The sequence below is a fragment of the Nesoenas mayeri genome, assembly GCF_963082525.1.
Source record: "Nesoenas mayeri genome assembly, chromosome: 3".
NCBI lineage: Eukaryota > Metazoa > Chordata > Aves > Columbiformes > Columbidae > Nesoenas > Nesoenas mayeri.
In genome coordinates, this window is record NC_137544.1 from 116443885 (window position 1) to 116465082 (window position 21198).

At 36.3% G+C, this 21198-nt stretch overlaps 1 protein-coding gene across 1 annotated transcript in view; it reads right to left on the minus strand.

Moving 5' to 3' along the window:
* Positions 1-21198, minus strand: part of SLX4IP (SLX4 interacting protein) — a 74178-nt gene that overhangs the window by 29593 nt on the left and 23387 nt on the right. Inside the window, exons 4-5 of the mRNA XM_080341385.1 lie at positions 8044-8133; positions 5063-5186 (exon numbers count right to left, since the gene is read on the minus strand). Of these exons, the coding sequence (XP_080197511.1) occupies positions 5063-5186; positions 8044-8133 (214 nt within the window). The remainder of the gene's footprint in view (positions 1-5062; positions 5187-8043; positions 8134-21198) is intronic.

The window sequence follows — 21198 nt, forward strand, 5'->3', positions numbered from 1 at the left end:
ATGTAAGTTTAAAGTTCACCAAAAATCTGCAGGCCACAAATCATAAATGAGCCCAGTAGTGTAAAGACGACGCAATCTAATTCTTTTGAGACAGAAATTACAATATGCAACTGTAAACATCCGAGTTCATCTAAAAGGCTTCTGTCCTCCCCAGTCCTCTCTGGTAGTTTATTTGCTAAAGCATATTTTCCCTCCAGTTGCACCCATGCAATTTTTGTGGAGTTACTCCTTAAGCAAGATAGATAAAATAATTCGAGGTAAAACCAAACAAATCACTGTTTCACAGCAAAGGAGTAAGAATTAACAGCTGGGAGGGTGGGAATAAATCAGTTTTGCTGCTACAGGATTTTAATGTTGAATATACCCTACGAACGTCTTACACATTGCATGTTCTACAGTATCAGTGAACACTTCTAAAGCAGAACAGGGCAGTCTGAGAAGGCTGCTTTCCTTAAAAACACCATAATGCTCAAATGGAAGCAAGTCTGTAATAACTTGGAATATTTATTATCATGATTTATTGTATATTTTTGGTGTGCTTAAAGAAGCCAAGCTAATAGTTTCATAAGCAGAACAGAAAAGTATTTTCTTATGAAACTGCATCTCATGTATTTTTCTATATTAAATAAGATGTGAACTTTGACTCCAGATCTTTCTAAGGCTGAACTATTCATAATAGTGTTTGTACTTCCTCCAGTTTCTAATTTCAAGAGTTTATCGGAAGTTAATGTCTGAAAATGCAATTTCTGAGACTTCTATCTGTCCATAAAGTTCAAACACATTCACAAAAAGCAACTAGGGGAAAAGATGGATGGAGAGACACACACAGACAAAACATGACCGCAATAAGCCCTATTTCCTTGGAAAACTAGGTTAAAACCACTAAAAATACACAATCCCAGAGAAAGCAGATAAAAATCAAGCTGGGAGCTCTCTGTGCCATGTGACAGCATGCTCTCTAACTATTTGCACTGTAGAAGAGACTGTACAACAAAAAGATCTGAAATCAGAGCAAAAATGTTCCACCCTCAAGTCAAGAAAAACAGCAAGGATGCTGGGGAAGGAATGAGAAGAGATCTGAAAATTGTAGGATAAACCTAGTTAACTTTTTCGTCCCTCCTTTACAAGATACCTTCTTCATTCCTTCAATTTCTAACATGGACGTTTCTTCCAGCCATATTTTCTTTCCGCATCCTCCTTTTTCTTTCCTCTGTGCCCATGTAAATTTTGCCTTTTTCCTTAATTTTCTACAGTCCTTCATTGGCTATTCTCCTGCACTTACTATCTTCACTCAAGTCCTCTTTATAGCCTCGTTACTTAATTCTCATTGCTATTAATCAAAACCAGCCACCTCCTGTGGAACATGAAAAACCAGGCTCTGCTTTTCACTTGTCTACAGTAAATGAGCATTATGACACACCAAGATGCTTGACACCATCACCAAAAATAAGTATTTGATACTGAGTAGCGCAAGTGGTGCAAAGTGAAAACATACAGTGCATAAAGATAAAAACATCAGTACTGACTTTAAAAATCATACATTTGTAAAGAGATGTTTTTTGTTTAATGAATGAGAGAAATTAATCAATACGTGGGTTTGTTATTGGGTGACTTGCATTCGTTGAACTTCAAATAATGCAAGTTAACCGTACCTGATGAATACCCTCCTTGCTTGATTTTGGCCATGAAAATCAGATGCAGGCAAAATGAAATATTTGAAAATCTACCCCATTTTAATTTTCTCTTAAAAAAATAAAACCACCAAAAAAGTCAAACCAACATCAAACGCATTTGGACATTAATTAAACACAGGAAATGGAGAGTTTATACCAAAGCTTATATCCAAAGACTAAATTAAAGCTTACTTTGGCAAATTGTTCATACTGGTCATTTGGGAGGGGTGGGGAAATTGTTCAGACAGAAGGAAGAATAGGAAGAACTTGCTTGTCTTGGCTACTTTCTGCCATTTTTCCATTCTTTCTTTCTTTCTTTCTTCTCCTATGTGTAACACCCCCAGATTTCCTAATGAGATGGTATGCGACCCACCACACACTGCTGTGTGGGTGTAACTTAAATGAAAAAGAAATGTAAATTAACAAGTAACATGTCTGGATATTTAGATTATGTGCCACAAAACTGAAAGGCGGTATTAAATAATACTAAATCATAATATAACATTAATACTAAAAAGAAATCGTGATAGGTGAAAATTTTATCTTCAAAAATAGTTATGGCAGCCAGTTTAACAACAGTCTTCTCTGCTCAACAGATCAAGGCAGCAGGATGAGATTTGCTCATCCAAGTAAGGTAGCTTGACTTCTATTTCTGAAGAAAATCCTAATACGACATGCTTTGATATTAGAGGTACTCTAAAATCTTGCTAATACTGGTCTAACAATTCTGATTCTAATAGATTTTGAATACATTCTGCAATGTGGAAAGCAAACTAACGTTGACTCTTCAAATAGGGGTGGAGTGCTGACTTGGGATACTTGAAGTAGTAAATAACCAGCTAATAAGCATCTTAATATTCCTTCTAGAGATACACTCTGCCTTGCAATAGTGGGGGTTTTACAGCAGTGAAACTCTAGACAGAGACTTGCATAACTTTGAGCAAAAGAAACCACACAGAGTTTGAAGAGCTCGAAACTTGGAATAACCTCCAAATGCAACAATAGCTGCAAGCTTAAACATTTCAGCAGCAGCACCTACAGCACATATTTGCAGTTACCCACGTACCAAACCTGCGTACTTCTTGATGTACTCCAAAACACTGCCGGCCAAACACTGGCCAGCTATCTTGCACTTCATCTATTTATGATAAAAAACACAAAAACATATCATTATACTGTACAAACAGAATCTGTGAGGTAAAATACGGGAGGTTTTGGAGCCATTTGAGCGATGAAAACTGCTGAAGACTATTAGCCACGTGGCTCACCTAAAAGGGTCCCAGTTGCTCTCTGCTGAACACCCACCTATTCTGCTATTTCCTTCTCAGGTAAGAACAGACTTGCACCTAACTTGAATAAACTTGATTCTTGGCCGCGAACAAAGCACTCCTTTCTTACAAATTACAGCCCTGAGCAAGGCAGGCTGAAAGAAGAGGAAAGAGGTGGATTTGGAAATGAAGTTCTACATGAATGTTCGTTATCACAGACTGTTTTCTTCCTTTATTTCTTTAGTGTTAATTAATGACAGCGAGATTAACCGCAGAAAACTGATAGAACAGTAATTCTGCCTCATCTGAAGTAAATATCCTTTAATCTAAAACTGTTACAGATATTACTGATGACCTCCTTAAATGTATATCTTTAAGTTTTTCATTTTCAGGAAATAAGGGGAAGAGTCAAGCAGAAGATCAGTTCACAATGCTGGGCAGCATACCAGTATCCTTACTGAAAACTTGGTGATATAAAAGAAAGTAAGACTAAAATCTCAAGAACACCCTCACATTAGTGTTCCACCTGTCTACATCCTTAAAAACAATCATGATATCTGGCAGTATTACAAAATCATTGATTTTGAAAACCAAATTTTTACTAAGGCAGAAAACTTTAAAAAATAAATAACAAAAAACATCACTCGGTAAAAGAAAACACATAAAAAGCTCAACAAATCTCAGAAATTCTGATCCTACCCTCTGTAGTATCTCTCTGCTTTCACGGTAAAAAAAAGTCTATTTGTCACCTCGAAAACAGAAAAGTACAGGGATCTGAAAGCTCAAGTGTATTATAAACATTAAAACATTTAAAGGGATAAACTGTAGTTACAACCTGCAAAGAAGAAAAGGGTTTGAAAAGCCTTTAGTGTCGTGAAGCACTTTTTACTCATTCAGTATTATGTTTTTGCGGGCAGAAAAAACCCCTCCTGTCAGGCCATTGCAATCTGCCTCCCATATATGCCTAAAATTCTGCAATAAGAAGCCAACTGTGCAGTATTTAACCTGTGTTTTCTTATTAAAAATACTCAGTAATATTGATGATAGTGTTTAAAGCTGTAACCACCAACTAGAATTCCACAGGAATATACCTTTTCAATAATTGAAAACGTTTTGAGAGGCAAAGAATTTGTTCAGAACTAAAATTGTTAATATGAAATACAATGAATTAAAGAAATTATATCAGGATACTGATTGTATACTGTAAGCATGCAAATACACTAATTACAGAATTCATATTTCAGTACAGATCTATTTCAATATATATTTAAGGAAATGTGAGAAACCATAGGCAACACAGGGCTTTACTATTGCAGCCCTTCTTTTCTGTGACAAGTTTATAACATGCTCCAAGCTGGCAATAAAAAAGTCACTGCTTCCTAAGAACTACTTCAAAATAAATTGTTTATGTGATAGAACACCAATAGATAAGCCTATAGGCTGTAAAACCCACTAGGATGAGCAGAACAGCTAGTGAAATAACATTAAACAAAAACTAGCAAGGCATTTCACCTGAAAGATGATCTAACATTAGAGCACAAGCCATAGCGATCATTATCTTTGGTTTAAAAATTGCACTTATTAGTCTCACCACCCTCACGTACAGAAAAATCAAAGTTTCAAGCAGGTAAACAGTCTTACTACTGTTCTCCACCACACTATAATTACTCCCAAGCCATCAACGCTACTGCCAAGCCTGTAGTAACACCGGTGAAAAAAGCCGTTTATCACATCATAGCATATTTTAAGAACAAACAGATTGTCAGAAGAGGGAGAAGCTATTATTTCTAAAATAAAAACTTTCAAAACAAATCTTCAAATGGAAACAAACTTAACAAACCCACAAGGTTTCCATCAATTTTGGAGGACCCAGGATTTTACCATTTATTCTTTTTAATTCAAATTATAGGCTCTGATACTAATACTACCAGCTTTGTGTTCATTTTTCAATGAGACAGAAAGTTGAATTTTATCAGTAACATAACCGAAGCAATTTCAGATCCAAACACCAGCTATTTCAGGCTTACTGGCTTTCCCTATGGCAAATTTCTCACTTTAAAAATAAAGAAGAGCAGTTTCCACCATACTTTATTTCACAATACATTAAAGAATTTATTTTACCAGTAAGAAACATAGGACCAGATGGTGCGTGTTCCACTGATTTGCATTGACCGCGTTGTTTACGTGCCTCCAAGTAGTGTTTGACCCTTGAAGCAACAACTTCTTCTAGCAGCGTGCAAACCTCCTGAAAGAGTAACCAATGGCCTATTTAGAGCTAAATTTAAACATGTGAACACAGATATGTAACAGAAATCAATGCAAAATCACTCCCTTTCATATAAACAGGTTTTTTTCCTCTGAGGAATTACATAGGGGTGAGAAGCACGTAATTCAGGAAATGAGTTTGGAGCACAGTGGGAGGGTGGGGAATCAATACTATCAATACTACAATACTATTAACTTTTGAACAGCAAATTAGTTTCATTTGTACGCAATTAGGAAAAAAAGTACATGTAAAAATAACCTAATTTCTCTAGTTCATTTTTATTTTCCTGCTCCTACACATAACTGTTCATGTCTTTCATACTTCTTGCAGCAAAGCACAATAAAAACCACATACAACTCAAGAGGAACAAACCCTTCAGCCAGAATAACCATAGAAAAATCTTGGAGTAAAAGCAAAAAATTAATCTCTTGAATACCAGAATGATTTTTCAGATGAATATATACACACATATTTGACACTTTTCCCTCAGTAGTCTCATTTTCCACTGTGCATAACTATGTGCTCACAGAAATGATACTTTGTCGCACACAAAAATATCATTTTACCTTTTTACAGCGTTTGGATAATTGACAAAGTTATATTAGTGCCATCTAAATTAAAGTATCTTGGCTTGAATTTACTTTTGATTAACCTAGAAAGTGCGCAGAGCGACAAATTTTTAATGTATTTCTCCAAGTGCCCATATCTTGGTCAACCACAAACAGTTATTTTCTCCTTATGGTAAGAAATACATTTTCCTTTCTGCTTGAAGAGTACAATTATAAAATACTATATCTCCTCATTCTTCTGTTTAACTCATTAAAGTGATCTCATTACACATTCTCACAGGCCGATGCGTTCAGGTTAGAAGGAAAAGGTCTAGAAAGCAGCAACATCACGTGCATTTGGTTCCTTCTGTAACAATAGAGATTAGCACTCACTTCCTTAATTTACATGGAAAATATTTTAGCTGTTATGCTTATGGAAAGATTATTTAAATGTTTCTCCACAAAGAACTATATAGACCTATATTTAAGAAAGTATAAACAAGAGCAAGCTTCAAGGGAATTGTTTCTGTGGACTTTCCACCCCTAAAAAGAACTTGTAACTGAGACCTTCTATATGCATATGGAGAGATCATAGCATCGGTATGAATAGAATTCAGTTTAATAAATGTTTCTCAAAATACAAAGACCAAACTTTGCTGTTTCAGGGGAAAAGAGACAGGACAGAAAGAGCAGGGAAATTTGAAGGGCAGAGAAAGGAAATCTCCCAAATGCATCAATATGCATCTCGCAGCAACCCCAACATGGATCCACGCATAACATGTGGCAGCAAGCGGCAGCCACTGAGTTTCATCCAGGGTGAGCAGGGGATAAGCAGAATTCGTGTTTGTGTTACAAGGGGTCTAAGGCATCTGCTTTTCCCACAGACAAGCAAACAGGGCTGTACCACCATTAGTGTTTTAAAGAATTTGGAAACAACAAAAATGTAGAAAACTGCTTGTGATGAATATGTAAAAGCTCTTATAAAAAAAACCACATAGGCCTAATATACCAACAATACGTTACTGACCTTTTTCTTCCCAGTTTAACAAAGACTCTGCTTAGGATTTTCAGGAAGCGAATTGTAAAGCTATTGGAACCGCACTTCTCAGTTGTCGAAAATATGCAACCTTTGTACTTCGCTCAAAATGTGCGGTCACAGAAATGCAATGAATGCTGCCCTGTCATGCCTCTTTATTAAATCAATCATGATCTAATTTCCTGAAATTCATATCTTTTGTTTTGGCAGCCTTACAAAATACATTTTGAAAACACTTAAAATCAGATAATCGAGATAGGAAAACGGGTTTTAAATAGAAGGGGGAATGAGTATTCATTTAGTCAGAAAAAAAATCTAAAATATTTCCCCTATTTTCTTCTTTTGCTGCTTAATAAAGCACAAATGGGATGAACCACAATGCTGTTAAATATTCTGCTTTCACTCCCTGAGGATATTAATTTATTGTTTCTTTTAATTTTATTTAAACATATTAGTTTGAGATGTACAGGGATGCTCTGTAGTGACAAGTTAATTACGCCATTATTAGGAAAGCTATCTGCTGAAAATTACCGTAACGGAGACTTGCGGGAAAGTCCACAGGCATTTGAAACATGTCTTGCATTCATTTTCAACAGGGAACTTCTCAAGTTCCCACACAGATCGAAATAGGGGAAAACTCCCACCAGTAACTCATCACAAGGTTGTAGCAAAAATCACACAGAATCTGATGAAAGTTAAATTCATAATTTTGCTGGCCACTGATGCACTGATTTTCCAAAATGTCATCTCCTGACAAGACGTTCCAATGATATACTTAGTAATACAGACTGGGAGTTTGTTTTCATAAGACACAATGGTTCGACTGTTGTTTATCATGCATACTCGTTATGTTTTCTTGCACTCTGTAAATGCAAGACCAATCACACTTCTCAGAAGGAGAAAAAACAATTGATAGAAAGATACCTGTCATAATCTGGTTTATATGATTCAGGATAATTTATCAACACTCATGAGATATGTGTCTAAAATTCAAACTCAGAAGAATCAAAACAGCATTTGCACTTGCGTTTATGTACATACACAGAGTTTAAAATTTAAAAGGCAAATTGAAAGTGGTCATTAGTGACCCAAAAAGCACATATGGTTGACTTAGGGGTCCCACAGCAACCGTTGACAAGTAGCTCTAACTAACACTATTCTCATAACACTGAAAAAACACGAACAGTTTAGGGCAATCCAACTTTTTCCCTGCAGCCACAAGCTTTTGAAGTAGCACTGGTATTTGTTGTACCTCTTTCTCATGATCTGAAAACCAGCTGGTGTCTTTACTGGAGCCTTCAGGCAAAATATGAACATCCACCAAAACAGCAAAGTTCCCACACTGAAAAAAAGAAAGAAGAAGAAAAAAAAAATGTTCAACTGTAGCTGCTAGGAAGCACATGTTGAGCAGACAAGGAGGTAAACAATCAGGTAAGCATATGCATCTGATTCAGAGATACAGCAGGAAAACATAAAACTGTAGAAGATTAAGAAGTATGGAATTACAAATTTACCATTGTTTGTGGACTCAAGGTGAAACAAGAGCACCAGACATTGATAGCTCACTGAAACGTTAAACAAGCACAAGTACATAGAATTTTCTTGTGTTATTTATATGTGACTTCAAACAAACGAAAAATACAAAAAATTACCTATTCCTTCACCAAACTCCCATCATTCTATATTCTGGTCATTTAGCACCACATTAATTACTTAGCTTGCATTTTAAGTCCTTAAAAACACAGCCTTTTTAGAAGTCTTTTCCTCTCTCTAAACTACCTAACAAAAAGAATGGCGAGCTTGAAGAACTTGTGGTAACTACCTAATATTCATTGGCATCTGTTATTTAGCCAATACTATACTTGGAATGGTTAAATGATAATAAGGCTAGCATATTAATAAACACTATATAGTTATTAGGATGATACAGGCTACATCCCAAGCCACATCAACTATTTTGGAAATTCCTTGACAGACCTTAATTAAGGACAGTGTGCCATACAAGGTTTAATTATTTTCTTTTACCAGGGCATCAATCATTGCAGTGACCTTCTAAAATAATGGCATAAACATATCTCCTTAGTTGTGCTCTGCACTAAACTAACTCACCCCTAGCAAGAGAATACTGCTCACTTTGCATACAGAGATATGGTGCCTTACCAGCTTGTGTGTTCTCTTTCTTCTACTGTAACACAGCACCAAATATGACTCAGACCTCTTTCTTCTACTGTAACACAGCACCATATATGACTCAGACACCCTTTAACTAAACAACTCACAAGGTAAAAGCCAATTTCATCACTCTGTTTCGGCTGCTTGTGTCACACTTACTATGCAATAAACTCACTCTTTGACAAGGCTGGACACATGCGGTCATGGCAATCATACATCCAAAATGTCTGATGGAATAGAAACAACACCCTGATGCCAGACAAACCTCAAGTGTCTAGGTACAAGCCAGCATTCAATTAGTCTTGTTTCAAGTGGATGTTGTAGCGCATAGTTTCTGTCCTAACTTTCACCATATTTGCTCTTCACTGCTAAACATCTGTAAATGCCACGCCAGAATTCCAATTGCTAACAGAACCAATCATAGAAATACTATAAGATGTATTTTTACACTACAGTTGTACATCACCTACAGTCTAAAAGGTACATTTACATCTTAGGCTTATGGTACAGCAGAAGCACATCCCTTGAGAGTACCATTATATGTACAGTTAGAATAGATAAGGAACAAGATTTAGCACCGATTTTATTGATCGTGACAGTGTATTTGGTAAATTAGATACCTCTGGGTTTACAAAACACTTAGATCTGTAAATTATCCATGAATATAATGATTTAAATAAAATAAAACTATAATTCATGACCAATATTGTATTGTAACTAGAATGCAGAAGTTTGGCAAATGAGACAGGCATGGTGAAAATATCTTGAGAAACTTCTAAGTTACTTATAGGTATCAGTCACTGAAAGAGCAGAATGCTTTGATCTATTTTATCAAAAGGTTTCTCTTTCCTCCAGAGAACCAAGAACTACCAGATGGCTGCAATGGCAAACCTCTCCAAGCTTTAAATTGATGACAAAATATCTCTCAGAAATCTCTGGTGAATCATTAGTCAGCTCCAGCAAACTTTTGAGTTGACTACTGAACTTCAAAGTTAGCAGACACTGCATATTATAAAGAGAAAGCCAGTAAATTATTCATGGCTCAGCACTTACAACAACGAACAAGTCTTTGATACATCAAGAAAATTCAAATTATCAAATGCTACATGTTAACTTGCATCATTTTCTCTTGACTACAGAAACTTTATGTATAGACACAGATGCGAAGCATAGACCTGTTTTTCAAGGAGAGATAATGATTGTAAATATTTCTTTTGAATGACAACGTTTGTCTCATTTGCTGATTTTGAAACAATTGGGAAAAAAGAAAATAACAAATAATACTTGAAACTATATAATGGAACAGATGAAACATTTGTAGTACTTCAAAGAAAAACAAATACATATAAACAATGCATAGATCCTTGTAGTAGACAAGCTTTCCCAATGGAAGAGTTTTGGAATACTTTTCTTGTAGACAGCATGCCTGGAACTATTTCAATCCCAAAAAGGCAATGGTTTTACCACTCAATCAGAATAGCTTTGGGACAGGACACAAGGAAGCGTAACACAGACCAAAAGGAATAAGGGGAGTAAGAGAATACACAGACCTTTCTGGATCTCATTACCTCCTGGTTTTCCTAAACCATAAACATGATATAAGCGACAGCTCCCATGAAGGCTCCTTTGCACTCTGAAATTATACACTGGATATTCTCCACCTGTATTTATACTTTATATGCCTCCACATGGTATAGCTTTATGTATGATATTTACACTAAGCAGCTCAATGCAGCTTTGGCTGCTCCAGTAGCAAAGGAAAAGTTCTCTGTACAGACTAAATTCCAATACAAATAATTGTGTGGAATAGAGGGAAGTGGAAACAAGTATACTGTTTATATGAACAGATATGATCTTATAAAAGTTTCTAAATAATTTTTATTTTTATTCTGAAAGCATATAATTCCATGAAAATACTAGCTTTTATTTTAGAGGAAATGAAGTATTTCCAGCCATAGTGGCTGCAAGAAGCAACTCGTGACTCCTGGGTACTGTAACTGAAAGGAAAACAAAAAGAACAGAAATTTTTAATTCTATGTTTTCAATCTATCTCAAAATTTGCACTGGAAATTATTTTTAGGGGTGTGATTATCAAAACTGAAACCCAAACACCTGATTTGATAGGAAACACTTTTGTCAAGTATCACTAGAAGAACATTTCACTGAAAAATTAAAGACAAATAGATGCGCCAGTTTTATATCCTCCATAATTTTAGAATTCAAAATGTCTTTATATTTACAAACTGGCTTTTAATGTTAATTTATTTACTGTAACAGGCTAATATCATTCCCTGTGTCATTTAACAAAAAGCTTTAAACAATCTCAGAATGTTAGTGTACTGTTGTACGGTAATGGCATCTAATTCAGAACACATTTTTGGGAATCAAACTGTTTATACAAATATATCAAACACTTTGTAGTTTCTGCAAATGGAAATGATAATGAGACACGTCACATAAGCAGAATGAATAACAATGCAAAGTGGTAAATCAGTCAAAGAAGGTAAATCTGCTCATAACCTGCTAAAACAATGACCCTGGATAAGCACATATGAGATGGTGAATTCTTATCTCAGATCTCCTAATGAATAGATAAGCACAGACAAATACAGGGTGTTTCAAAAAGATGGACCCAATCATGAAATCTTTGAAATTGGGTCCATCTTTTTGAAACACGCTGTAGTTTTATTGCTATACTCATTTTTACAATCAGGATGCTTCTACATGGGTACTCTCATTTCTTTATATTGCATCACTTCAAATAGCATAAAAACAGTCATCACAAACAAAAACACCCAGGATGCTGCGGTTAAGCATGGTGAGTGTGTATTGAGTTCCATCACTCCTAGTGTGCTATATCATCACAGCCGACAGGACTGCCGAGCCAGCCTCCCTAGACACACATTAGCATTTCCCGTTTCTGTGATTATTGTGTGGACGAGGCTGCAGGGTCAGAATTCATTGAAGTTTAGTTGAAAAGGAAATATATGACAGTTTGAGCAGCTTTTGGGGGCAGGCAGAACAGAGTCTAGCTGGCTGCCACTGTCACACATGCTTTTACTCTCCAGGAGGACACTTGCAAACACAGGTGACACCCTCAGCATCATAGCAGGAGTTAGCTTGAAGTTTGCTGTCTCTGCTTCAGATCAGAATGGTCTTTGTAGTACAGAAAGCTTTGGAAGTTTGTTATATTATTAATTATTATATTATTAATTGGTCTACAGAAAGACAATCCCCTCCCCTATAAGCATTTCCCAGTTCCACTGGGAGAGAAGCATGCCCTACGCTGTAAAACTTTAGTACTAAGCAAACAGGGGTTGTTTCTTTTTTCCCCTGGAAGTTGTAATATTTAGTTGCAGTGACAATTTCATTCGACTCTCAGATGATGTCAATAGTTTAACAAACTAGCCTAGCTCCTGAGGGTCTCTCAAAAATGTCACAATGCTGCAAGGGCTTCCAAAGGCATCTTTTGTAGCAGGTATCAGTCTCCAGGTGCCAAAAGCATGAAGAAGAGATTTTGTGGAGAGGGGAAAAAAGTAAGAAAGCATTTGTGAAATATCTTCTCTCACAATAAACAGGAAAATTTTAATATATTCCACCCTTTTGAAGTTCTTTCTAAAATCAGTAGATATTCTAAGTTCACTTATGCAAGTTCAAACATCTACAGCACTAAGTACAATTATATTTAGTTGTTGGCCTATACACTGTGCCAACTACATTATGACTACAGATATATATACATACTTTTTCCAGGCTTTTTAGAAGCAGAAGTTTGTTCTCCTTTACCTTTCTGACCCTGAAGAAAATGCTACGTCTTCCTTTTATTTACACATTTAGCATCAATGATTTTCAATTTTTCAGCAATAGCAAGAAGCAAAAATCATTTAAGCAGGTGAATGTACAGCACAGGAGATATTTTGTCATTATACAAAATTAATTTACCTTTTATTTACAAGCGTGTCAAGGGGCAGTGTGATTCAAGGTAATATACAGAGTTTCTCAAAGTGTAGGACACAGAAATAGTGCCTCTACAGTTACTGTTGAAAGCAAGGTAGTTTGTCAACTTTGAATTTCTAGAGAGTTTAGAAAACAAAAGGTCACCAGAGATTAGTTTTACTGTCATGAGATTAATGACCAGGTCACTGGACAAGAGTAACTGGTGATTATAAAACGATTTCTTACCAGCTGATTCAGAAAGAGTACAGAACAGAGCAGAGAGAAGGCTCCAAGAGAAGCCACAAGCAGGAACCCTCAAAGAATTTATGATCAAAGTCCATTCCTCAGAATGAACAAGAATTAAGAAGCAAAGTCGGGGGGGGGGGGGAGAAAATTCCACTCTTGACCTTCTGTCTATTCTGGATAAGAACTGCTTGGTTCTTGAAATTTTGAAAATCGTGTAGTTTGTTATAAATACTGCCTGGCTCCAAGAAGATGAGCTGTAACCCAAAACCATCCTCAACACTGAGCCAGTCACTACAGTATTGGGGAATTCACAGCTGCTTGTACTCGATCAACAGCAATAGCACAGTTCTAACTTCAAGATCTACTCTCAAAGATAGCTGTATTAAATTATACACAAATTCAGCAGGAATCAGCCTAAAATGCATTCAGACCTTCCAAAAGCAGGGAGGAAATTACCCTTTTATAAGCTGAATATGAGTTACATCTAAGTAATCTTTCGCAACAGGTTGGCTTGCTTTTTTAGGAGTATGGTTCATGTCTGAGAAATTCCTCAAGGGAGGAGCATTCAGTTTTCTGGTGGTTTAGTTTTAGTCGAATGAAAGAAGTAGTATGTGAAAATTCAGCCAGTGAGCTACAGGAGTATTAAGATCACATTCAGGGGTTCCCATGCCAAGCAAGTGCAAGCAGAGAACAAGCCTTTAGGACAAACGTTTGCGAAACGTGGTCTGAGAACACAACAATAAACTAGGATGCAACATCAAGGCAACATCTTAGACTCTTAGAAGATGCAGACAAACAGGATATTAAATGTAAGAAATCATGGAGGTGAGAAAAAAAATATGTGGATTATTCAACCCCTAGGAAAATGTAAAGAATCTGAGCAGTTTCAAATCTGATGGACCTGTGTTTGCTACTGGAGATTTTCAAATCAAGGACTAATATGCTGTTGTTAAAGCACGTAATTGTGAGACAACCACCCAAATCAACAGATCATAATAAACAAGTCAAGAACACCCTAAGTATCTGCCATGGTAAAGGATCTGCATTTTTTTATTAGCAATATAAGAATGCTTCAGTGCTAACAGCCCTTCAGTTCATCACCCACAGTCAGGCTAAGCAGTAATTACTTAATCTAAACATCTGAACTGGTCTAGGAGAACTGCTCTATCAGGTACAATGTTGAAAAAGAGGCCTAAATTGCATGTGAGAATTAGGCTTAATTTAGGCTGTCAATCTATGCTGGTCTGGTTCCAATTCCGTAGGAGGCTGTATAGCCTACGTATAGAAAGGAGCTGTGTAGCTGGAGCTCAAACAATTGCAAAAAGCAAGTTTTTCCTCAGGGTAAAGTCTCCAAGTAACAGTGCAATCTCAACAATGTTTTCAAAGGATATATACCATGTCCCTGCCTGTGTCAGAACTCATCCAGAAAAACAGAAATAACAGCACTGTATTTGTTCAAGAAAATAGAAAGATAATTTGAGATTTTAACAAGCTGCTTCCACCCTTTTGTCGTAAAATAGTCACATAAAAACTGTGGTATCTGTAAAATCACTGCTAGGCAAGCCATGAAAAAATACTAATCTCTGCAGCAACCTGCATTTATGACACTTGGGGTTTGGGAATGTGAGGCCATGTTAGACAGTCAAACATATTTACAATGTATTTAAACGCAGTTAATTCTCAATTATAAATGTAAAGGGCATTTCTTGGTCTTGCAAGCACCAGTAGAGTGTCACAGGGTAACACATCATTTTGTATCACCTGATCTTTGGTGAGCAGGTGCCGATAAAGCTTCAAGCTATCTTACCTAGCTTACCCTAAGCTACCAACAACAAAAGTTTGGTATTATGAAAACTATTCACAAGAGCAACAGCGTTGTCACTACCGTACTAAACTGGAATTTGGGATGTCCTCTTTGGTTCTAGAAAGTCAGTGCTGGGATTCAGTTTCGTACCCACATGGAAAGACAAACTTGGTTGCACCCTGTACAAAAAGCTCTGCACATCTGAATCATTAATCTTGTAATGATCAGATACTACAGTAAGGGGTATCATCATATTAAGTATTGAGAACTGGTGACTCTAACAATGATCGTTACTGCCTTTGATTTCTGCACCAAGGATCAGAAAAGCACCTCGTTCACTATCAGTGACTAACTTTAATATCAAATTCAGCCATTTCTAACTACGACAGGTCTAGCAATAGGTTAAAACAACTAGAATGATTAGATTCATAATACAAAAAAGGTCATTAAAGTCCATTAAACAGCACCGACAACTAAAGCTGCTTACAAACCTAAAAAATCACAAACAGTAAAGTGACAATGTAATTTTCTGAAGAAATTAGAGCCAGTAATAAAAACACTTAAGGGCTTTTTTCAGACCTTTAACTTGTTAAATAATTTTCACAGGTTTTCACATGTCCTGCATGCTATATGTTAATACTAATGAGCCAAACTTTAAAGTATAACAAAAGATTACCAAGTATGTATTGGCAAGCTCTGCTGCATTTGTGAAGCATACGAAAAGAACCACCATACAGGACAGCTGAGGAGCTTAGCAATGTACCACCCGATTTTATCTGTTTCTGTATATGCTAGTCATGACTAGAAAATAAAGTGCAATAAAAATTAAGATACAAAGACACCACACCCTCAGTATCTTTTGATGTAAACTCTGCCAGGCAAAATAAATCCAGCCATTGAATAGCACGGAAAACATGATTTACAAAACTTTTGCAAGGTGAAGAAGAGAGAAACCACAATGTTTTTTCGGTAAAGTAACGTGCACTTAACTAAGATGAAGAGAGCAGCGGTTCTCAAGCAGATGATGCATCCAGTAACATATTTCTTGAGTTTACTGTACAACAGCTGCAGGGATGGGCCGACTTCCCTTGCCCAAAAACACAACAGGGAAGTGAGGGCAGGTCCCATGCAGGAAATTGTTCCATGTTCCCCGACTTCGCAATAATTTCACAAAGCCTCCGATTCCTTTTTATACCAACAGACACAGTCTCACCTGCTCTAAAATCTGCTCCCTTCCCATGAAGATACCTACCACAGTACATAGCTACTTAAGTGGGAAGCAGGAGGCAACAGAAAATCAACCCAGACATCTGCAGCCCATGTTTCAATATAAAATATTTGCAGATGTTAAATCGTCACACCAAAATAATTTAACAGATTAAAGATGCATTGGGTACACATGCTCAGACTTTAAGACAAATACATAAAGCAAAAGTATTTATGTAAAAAAAAAAAAAAAGACTAGCTAGCCAAATTTCTTAATATTGTTAAATTTGCTTAAGCGGTTCAAGTGTTACATTTTCCAAGTGCGTAAAAGATGTACTTTTAAACTCTGCATTTTAACTAATCTGTCTTTGAAACAAAGCAAAGCCAGGAAAGTTTCAGAACTGCATGAAATGTTTTTCAGAAATAACGTAAGAAAATAAGTGATTCACTTCTGAAAAAAAAGCATATTACAAAGGTGACACCCTTTGGACAAAATCCTTCTGTTAAGTGGTAGCATATTTAGTCAACATAAAGCAGAGGAAAGCTCAACAAACTAATCAGTGCTTTATCTACACAAGCACAAGGGAAGAAACACGAGCCTTGCAAGTGAACAAGTGACGCTCTAAATCTTGCTGCTGAAAAAGCAGAATCAAACAGATGGATAATACGTGGTATTTCAAAATGAAAACAGATCAGCAAAAACTTCAAGGAATTAATAGCTGGAAAGCAAAGGATTTCTTTTTCTTAATGTCCAAGGGAAAAATTTGTTTTCATCCGGCATTGAACAGAGTATATAATAAATAGACTTTGTGCATAAATAAAAAGAAAAATGGATACAAAAGGAATAGGAGAAATGACTGATTTGTAAAAATATGTAACATATTAACATAGTTGAACACTGAAGAGTTAGCAACAAGCAAGAACAAGTTGTGAAGTGTACCACTGATTCCAGGTGGAGGTGTTTGCCACCAGAAAGGCTTCAAACTTAACCTGCGTACTAAAAACTACTGAGTTTGATAGAAATAAACAGGGAGTGACTATTCATATATCTCTCCTAGCAAACTTAAGGAGTGGTAACCTCTGGGAGGAGAGCAGGGCAATGAAAAGCAGGTGGTGGATGAGCAGATCTTAACTTAAATCACGTGAAAAAGTCCTGACTACGTTCCAACATCAGGCCTTCGGGAGGCACCCACTAATGCATCATCTACCTATAAGGCAGGCGGGTGCATCCAGCATTAGATCACACACATTAATCAGGATGTACATGCCCCTAGCAGGCACTTCAAAAATTTGTAACCCCCCCAAAAAAAAGATAAGTGACTCAATACCAATATTCCTCTTTCTACAATGTAGTTTCTCATGTTGAGGGGTGCAAATTACCTACTATTTTTCTTCTAAAGGTTTGTATAAATGAGTTGATCAACTCAAGTCTCTTCCACTAGGGGAAAAGAAAATCCAAACTAAGCGTGATTGTTCTTAACATGAAAACAAACATTGAAAGGACACAGAAAGAAACAAACTGTGGATATTTTACACAAGTGTAGTTTAATCTATAATGGTTTTGTCACTTTCTGTAATTCTTTTTCACATCAATGTGTATTATATTCACATGTGGTCAATCAAGTCATGAAAACCCAAGAGAACACACTTGGTTTTAATACAAGGTACAGACAGTATGGGTGACCCACTGCTCATTTTCACCTATTATGAAGTATAATAGAAACAACATGCTGCCAAGATTTCAGAGAAGTCCTGTATTAAAGATGTGAGGAGGGGAATGGTAAGAAGGATTAAATTATTCTCAAAAAATTATTTATGTGTTTCACTGAGACCAAAAAAGCTGTTGCCTCAAAGAAAAAGATCATTTTAGTAATGTTAAAAAGGACTATCCATACCTAGGATTTCAACTGATATTTACGAAGGCATTTTTTAAAAGTTGAAGCTTTAGATTTCAAAGCAATTTCTTTATTTTAATTTTCCCTGGATTATGTTACTAATTGGGAATATGTGGGAAATATTTCCCACAATTACGTTCATAAAAGTCAAATTCCAGTGATAATTAGCAGCAATCCTAACACATGTGGAAAACATTAAAATCACTTAAAATGATAAATAGTGTTGATTTTATGTAACAAAATGTACACTTTAAATACATAAAAAGTTATATTGGGTCAATCCAAAGGCCCACAATGACCCCCATGCTCTGACAGCAACTAGTAGTAGATGTCTACAGGAGAACATAAAAATAGGCAAGCAAATAGTAATAATACTTTCCTCCATAGATGTATTAAGACATTTGGGAACGTGAGATTCTGCGTGTTTCTATCCCATAGGCTATAGTTGTATTTAGAAGTCATAGGTGACTGTTTTCTTATATAAAACTGCATGAATTTTTGCATCCACAATATCCTGTGGCAAGCTGTCCCACAAACCAAAAACACACACATGAAGAATCATATCTTGTAGTTAATCTCAAATTATCATGTTGGTTTAACTAAATACCCTCCGTTGTTAAATTAGAACAAACAGTCATATTTATCTCTTCCCACCATCCATGTTGTAATAGATCACTATTATTCCCCATCCACCCACCTCCAGCTTTTTCTCTTCCAGGCTGAAGAGTGTTAAATTGTTCCTTACACTGAAGAAGTTCCACAATAATTCTCTTTAGTTCAACTAAGGTGAATTATAACACTCTGTTCCTAATAATTCTCCAAATAGACTTGGCTTTTTAAAGTGCTGCTGTGAACTGAGCTGATGCTTTCAGATAATACTATAAACTTCAAGAAATCATTCCTGTGTGGTGGTCCTTTATTCAGAACTCATCACCTGTATCTATAAGTTTGGACCAGTTTTCCCTCATGCCCACACAAATGGCATTTACATAGGAATGTCATTTTAGTGAACAGTCAGTCTGAGTTTTTTTGCAATACTTCACTGTAAGCCTTCTTATTCAGCTCCGTTCCCAGGTTATTTACAAATACAGTGTCCACCCCAGAGTTCGACTCCAGTATTGCCTCCATCTCCCTTTATCCTTTAGTCAGGTGGTCTATGTAAGGACCTTCTCTTTCAGGTCAAAGCAACCTTAGTGAGGCACCTTGTCAATCACTTTTGGAGAATGTAAACAGGTTATAGCACCCAGATTTCCCTGTTTAATACCCTCACCAGTTCATGCAAAGAAGCCAGTGGGCTGTGATACATAACTTCTCTTACAACGAGCATTTCGACTTTTTCCAATGTACTACACAAATCTGTATATCCATTCATTCTGCCTTAATGGAGTTTGTGCTAATTTGCCTGCTACAGGTGTTAGACATAGATCTGGCAACTTTCAAGTCCTATCATACAAGACACTCTCAAACATACAGAACTAGGGTAGTTTAAAGAAAAAAACCAAGATTTGCCAAAGTTTATTATTCACACAGATGCTAAAATGTGGCTTTATGTGCACTTATTCCAGTGCAGAGTACCAATTAATTAGAATAACTAACTATATTAATACTCATTGTTTCTTTTGCAGCTAAGAACACTACAAAACCGGAAAACCAGTTTTCAAAGGTTTCAAATCTGTTTCAAAAATGCCAGCTTTTTAATGGCACCTTAGTAAATAGCAAAACTCTGCAAATGCATCTTAGTACCTTCTCCTGTTTTGTATAAATATATGATCCTACTCAAGCTGCTGCTCCCTCTCCCAGACTAATTCTGCTCCACTCTTCTTCCAGATTCCACCCTACTGAAGCGAACTGCTGAAAAAAAGCCACCTTCTGTACATAAGATGATAATGTTGCGTGAAACAGTCCCTTAGCATTTTTATTTTTATCATTTTCTAACCAAATCCACATATATCTCTACATTTATCAGATTATTTTTCTCCCTGCTCTATCAGTAAGCCTATCTCAAAAATTTGCAACACTTCATGACATTTTTCACTATTATCAGTTCACCGTTCAAGACTTTCTCTGTGCCTGCCTAGGTCACAGTTCTTCCTTAACACATTTTCTACATAGGTGAGTGCTATAGTAAAACTGACAGAGGTGAAGTAAGGTATGCCATCTAATAATGAGCCTCTAAGATGTCACCTAGGTGAATTAAATCTTGCTTAATTGCAATGTTTAAGTCTATCTAGCACTATGTTGAAATAGAAAACTAAAACTGAAGTATTTAATAAGTCTGTTGTACACCTAATTTTCCATAACCTTTATCTACCTGCTTAGCTCTGCAAGGGTTCTTTACATGCAACATCCCTACCTGCTGCATTGCAATTTGATGCTCGTAATTATAAGACAACTATCAAGTGCTTCATATCCCTCAAGGGGTAAATAATTTTAATCAGTTTTGATTTTGCTCCTCTGAAAAATGAAATTCTGCCAGTGATACAGCATTTTGCATTAATAACAACAGAGCATTTTTCTTTAAAGAAAGTCAACTATCAGTCACCAGAGCTGTAAAAATGAGGCTCAGTTTACACTACAAGCCAAGAAAAACAACTGGTTCTTAACTTGCTAGTCCTTCAAATTTATTACCATACTCAGGAGCTATAACTCAAATTTGTAATCAACAAAAAATAATTATTGGTGCATCAGCACAAGAGAAGACTTTTTTCCCCCTGCTTGCTGAAATACAGTTCTGGTCTATATCACTCTCAGTTCCCAAGCCTCTTTCTACCTCTCCTTATCTCTGTCTTCATTTTCCCACTGTCAAAGCCTGTTTTTCCAGGAAGGAAAGTTATGGTAAAGATGAGGAATATTGCTCAGCACCTCTTTGCCCTTTGGCACTGCTATCAAACACTGGGATTTTATCTGCCACATTAGCAGAGATCTTACAAAAAACACATTCCTTTTTGTATAATGTACATGGTGGTCACTCAAACAATAACCAGTAACAGATGTCTGAAGTGAGGAAAATGGTCTATTTAAATAGAACTTTATAAATTCTGATGATACTTTCCCAGATTTGAAACCTTGACACTTAATTTATAACTATCAGTATGGCCATATACTTTCCTTTGTCTGTTTATTTCTAGTTCCAATCTCAGTGAGGATA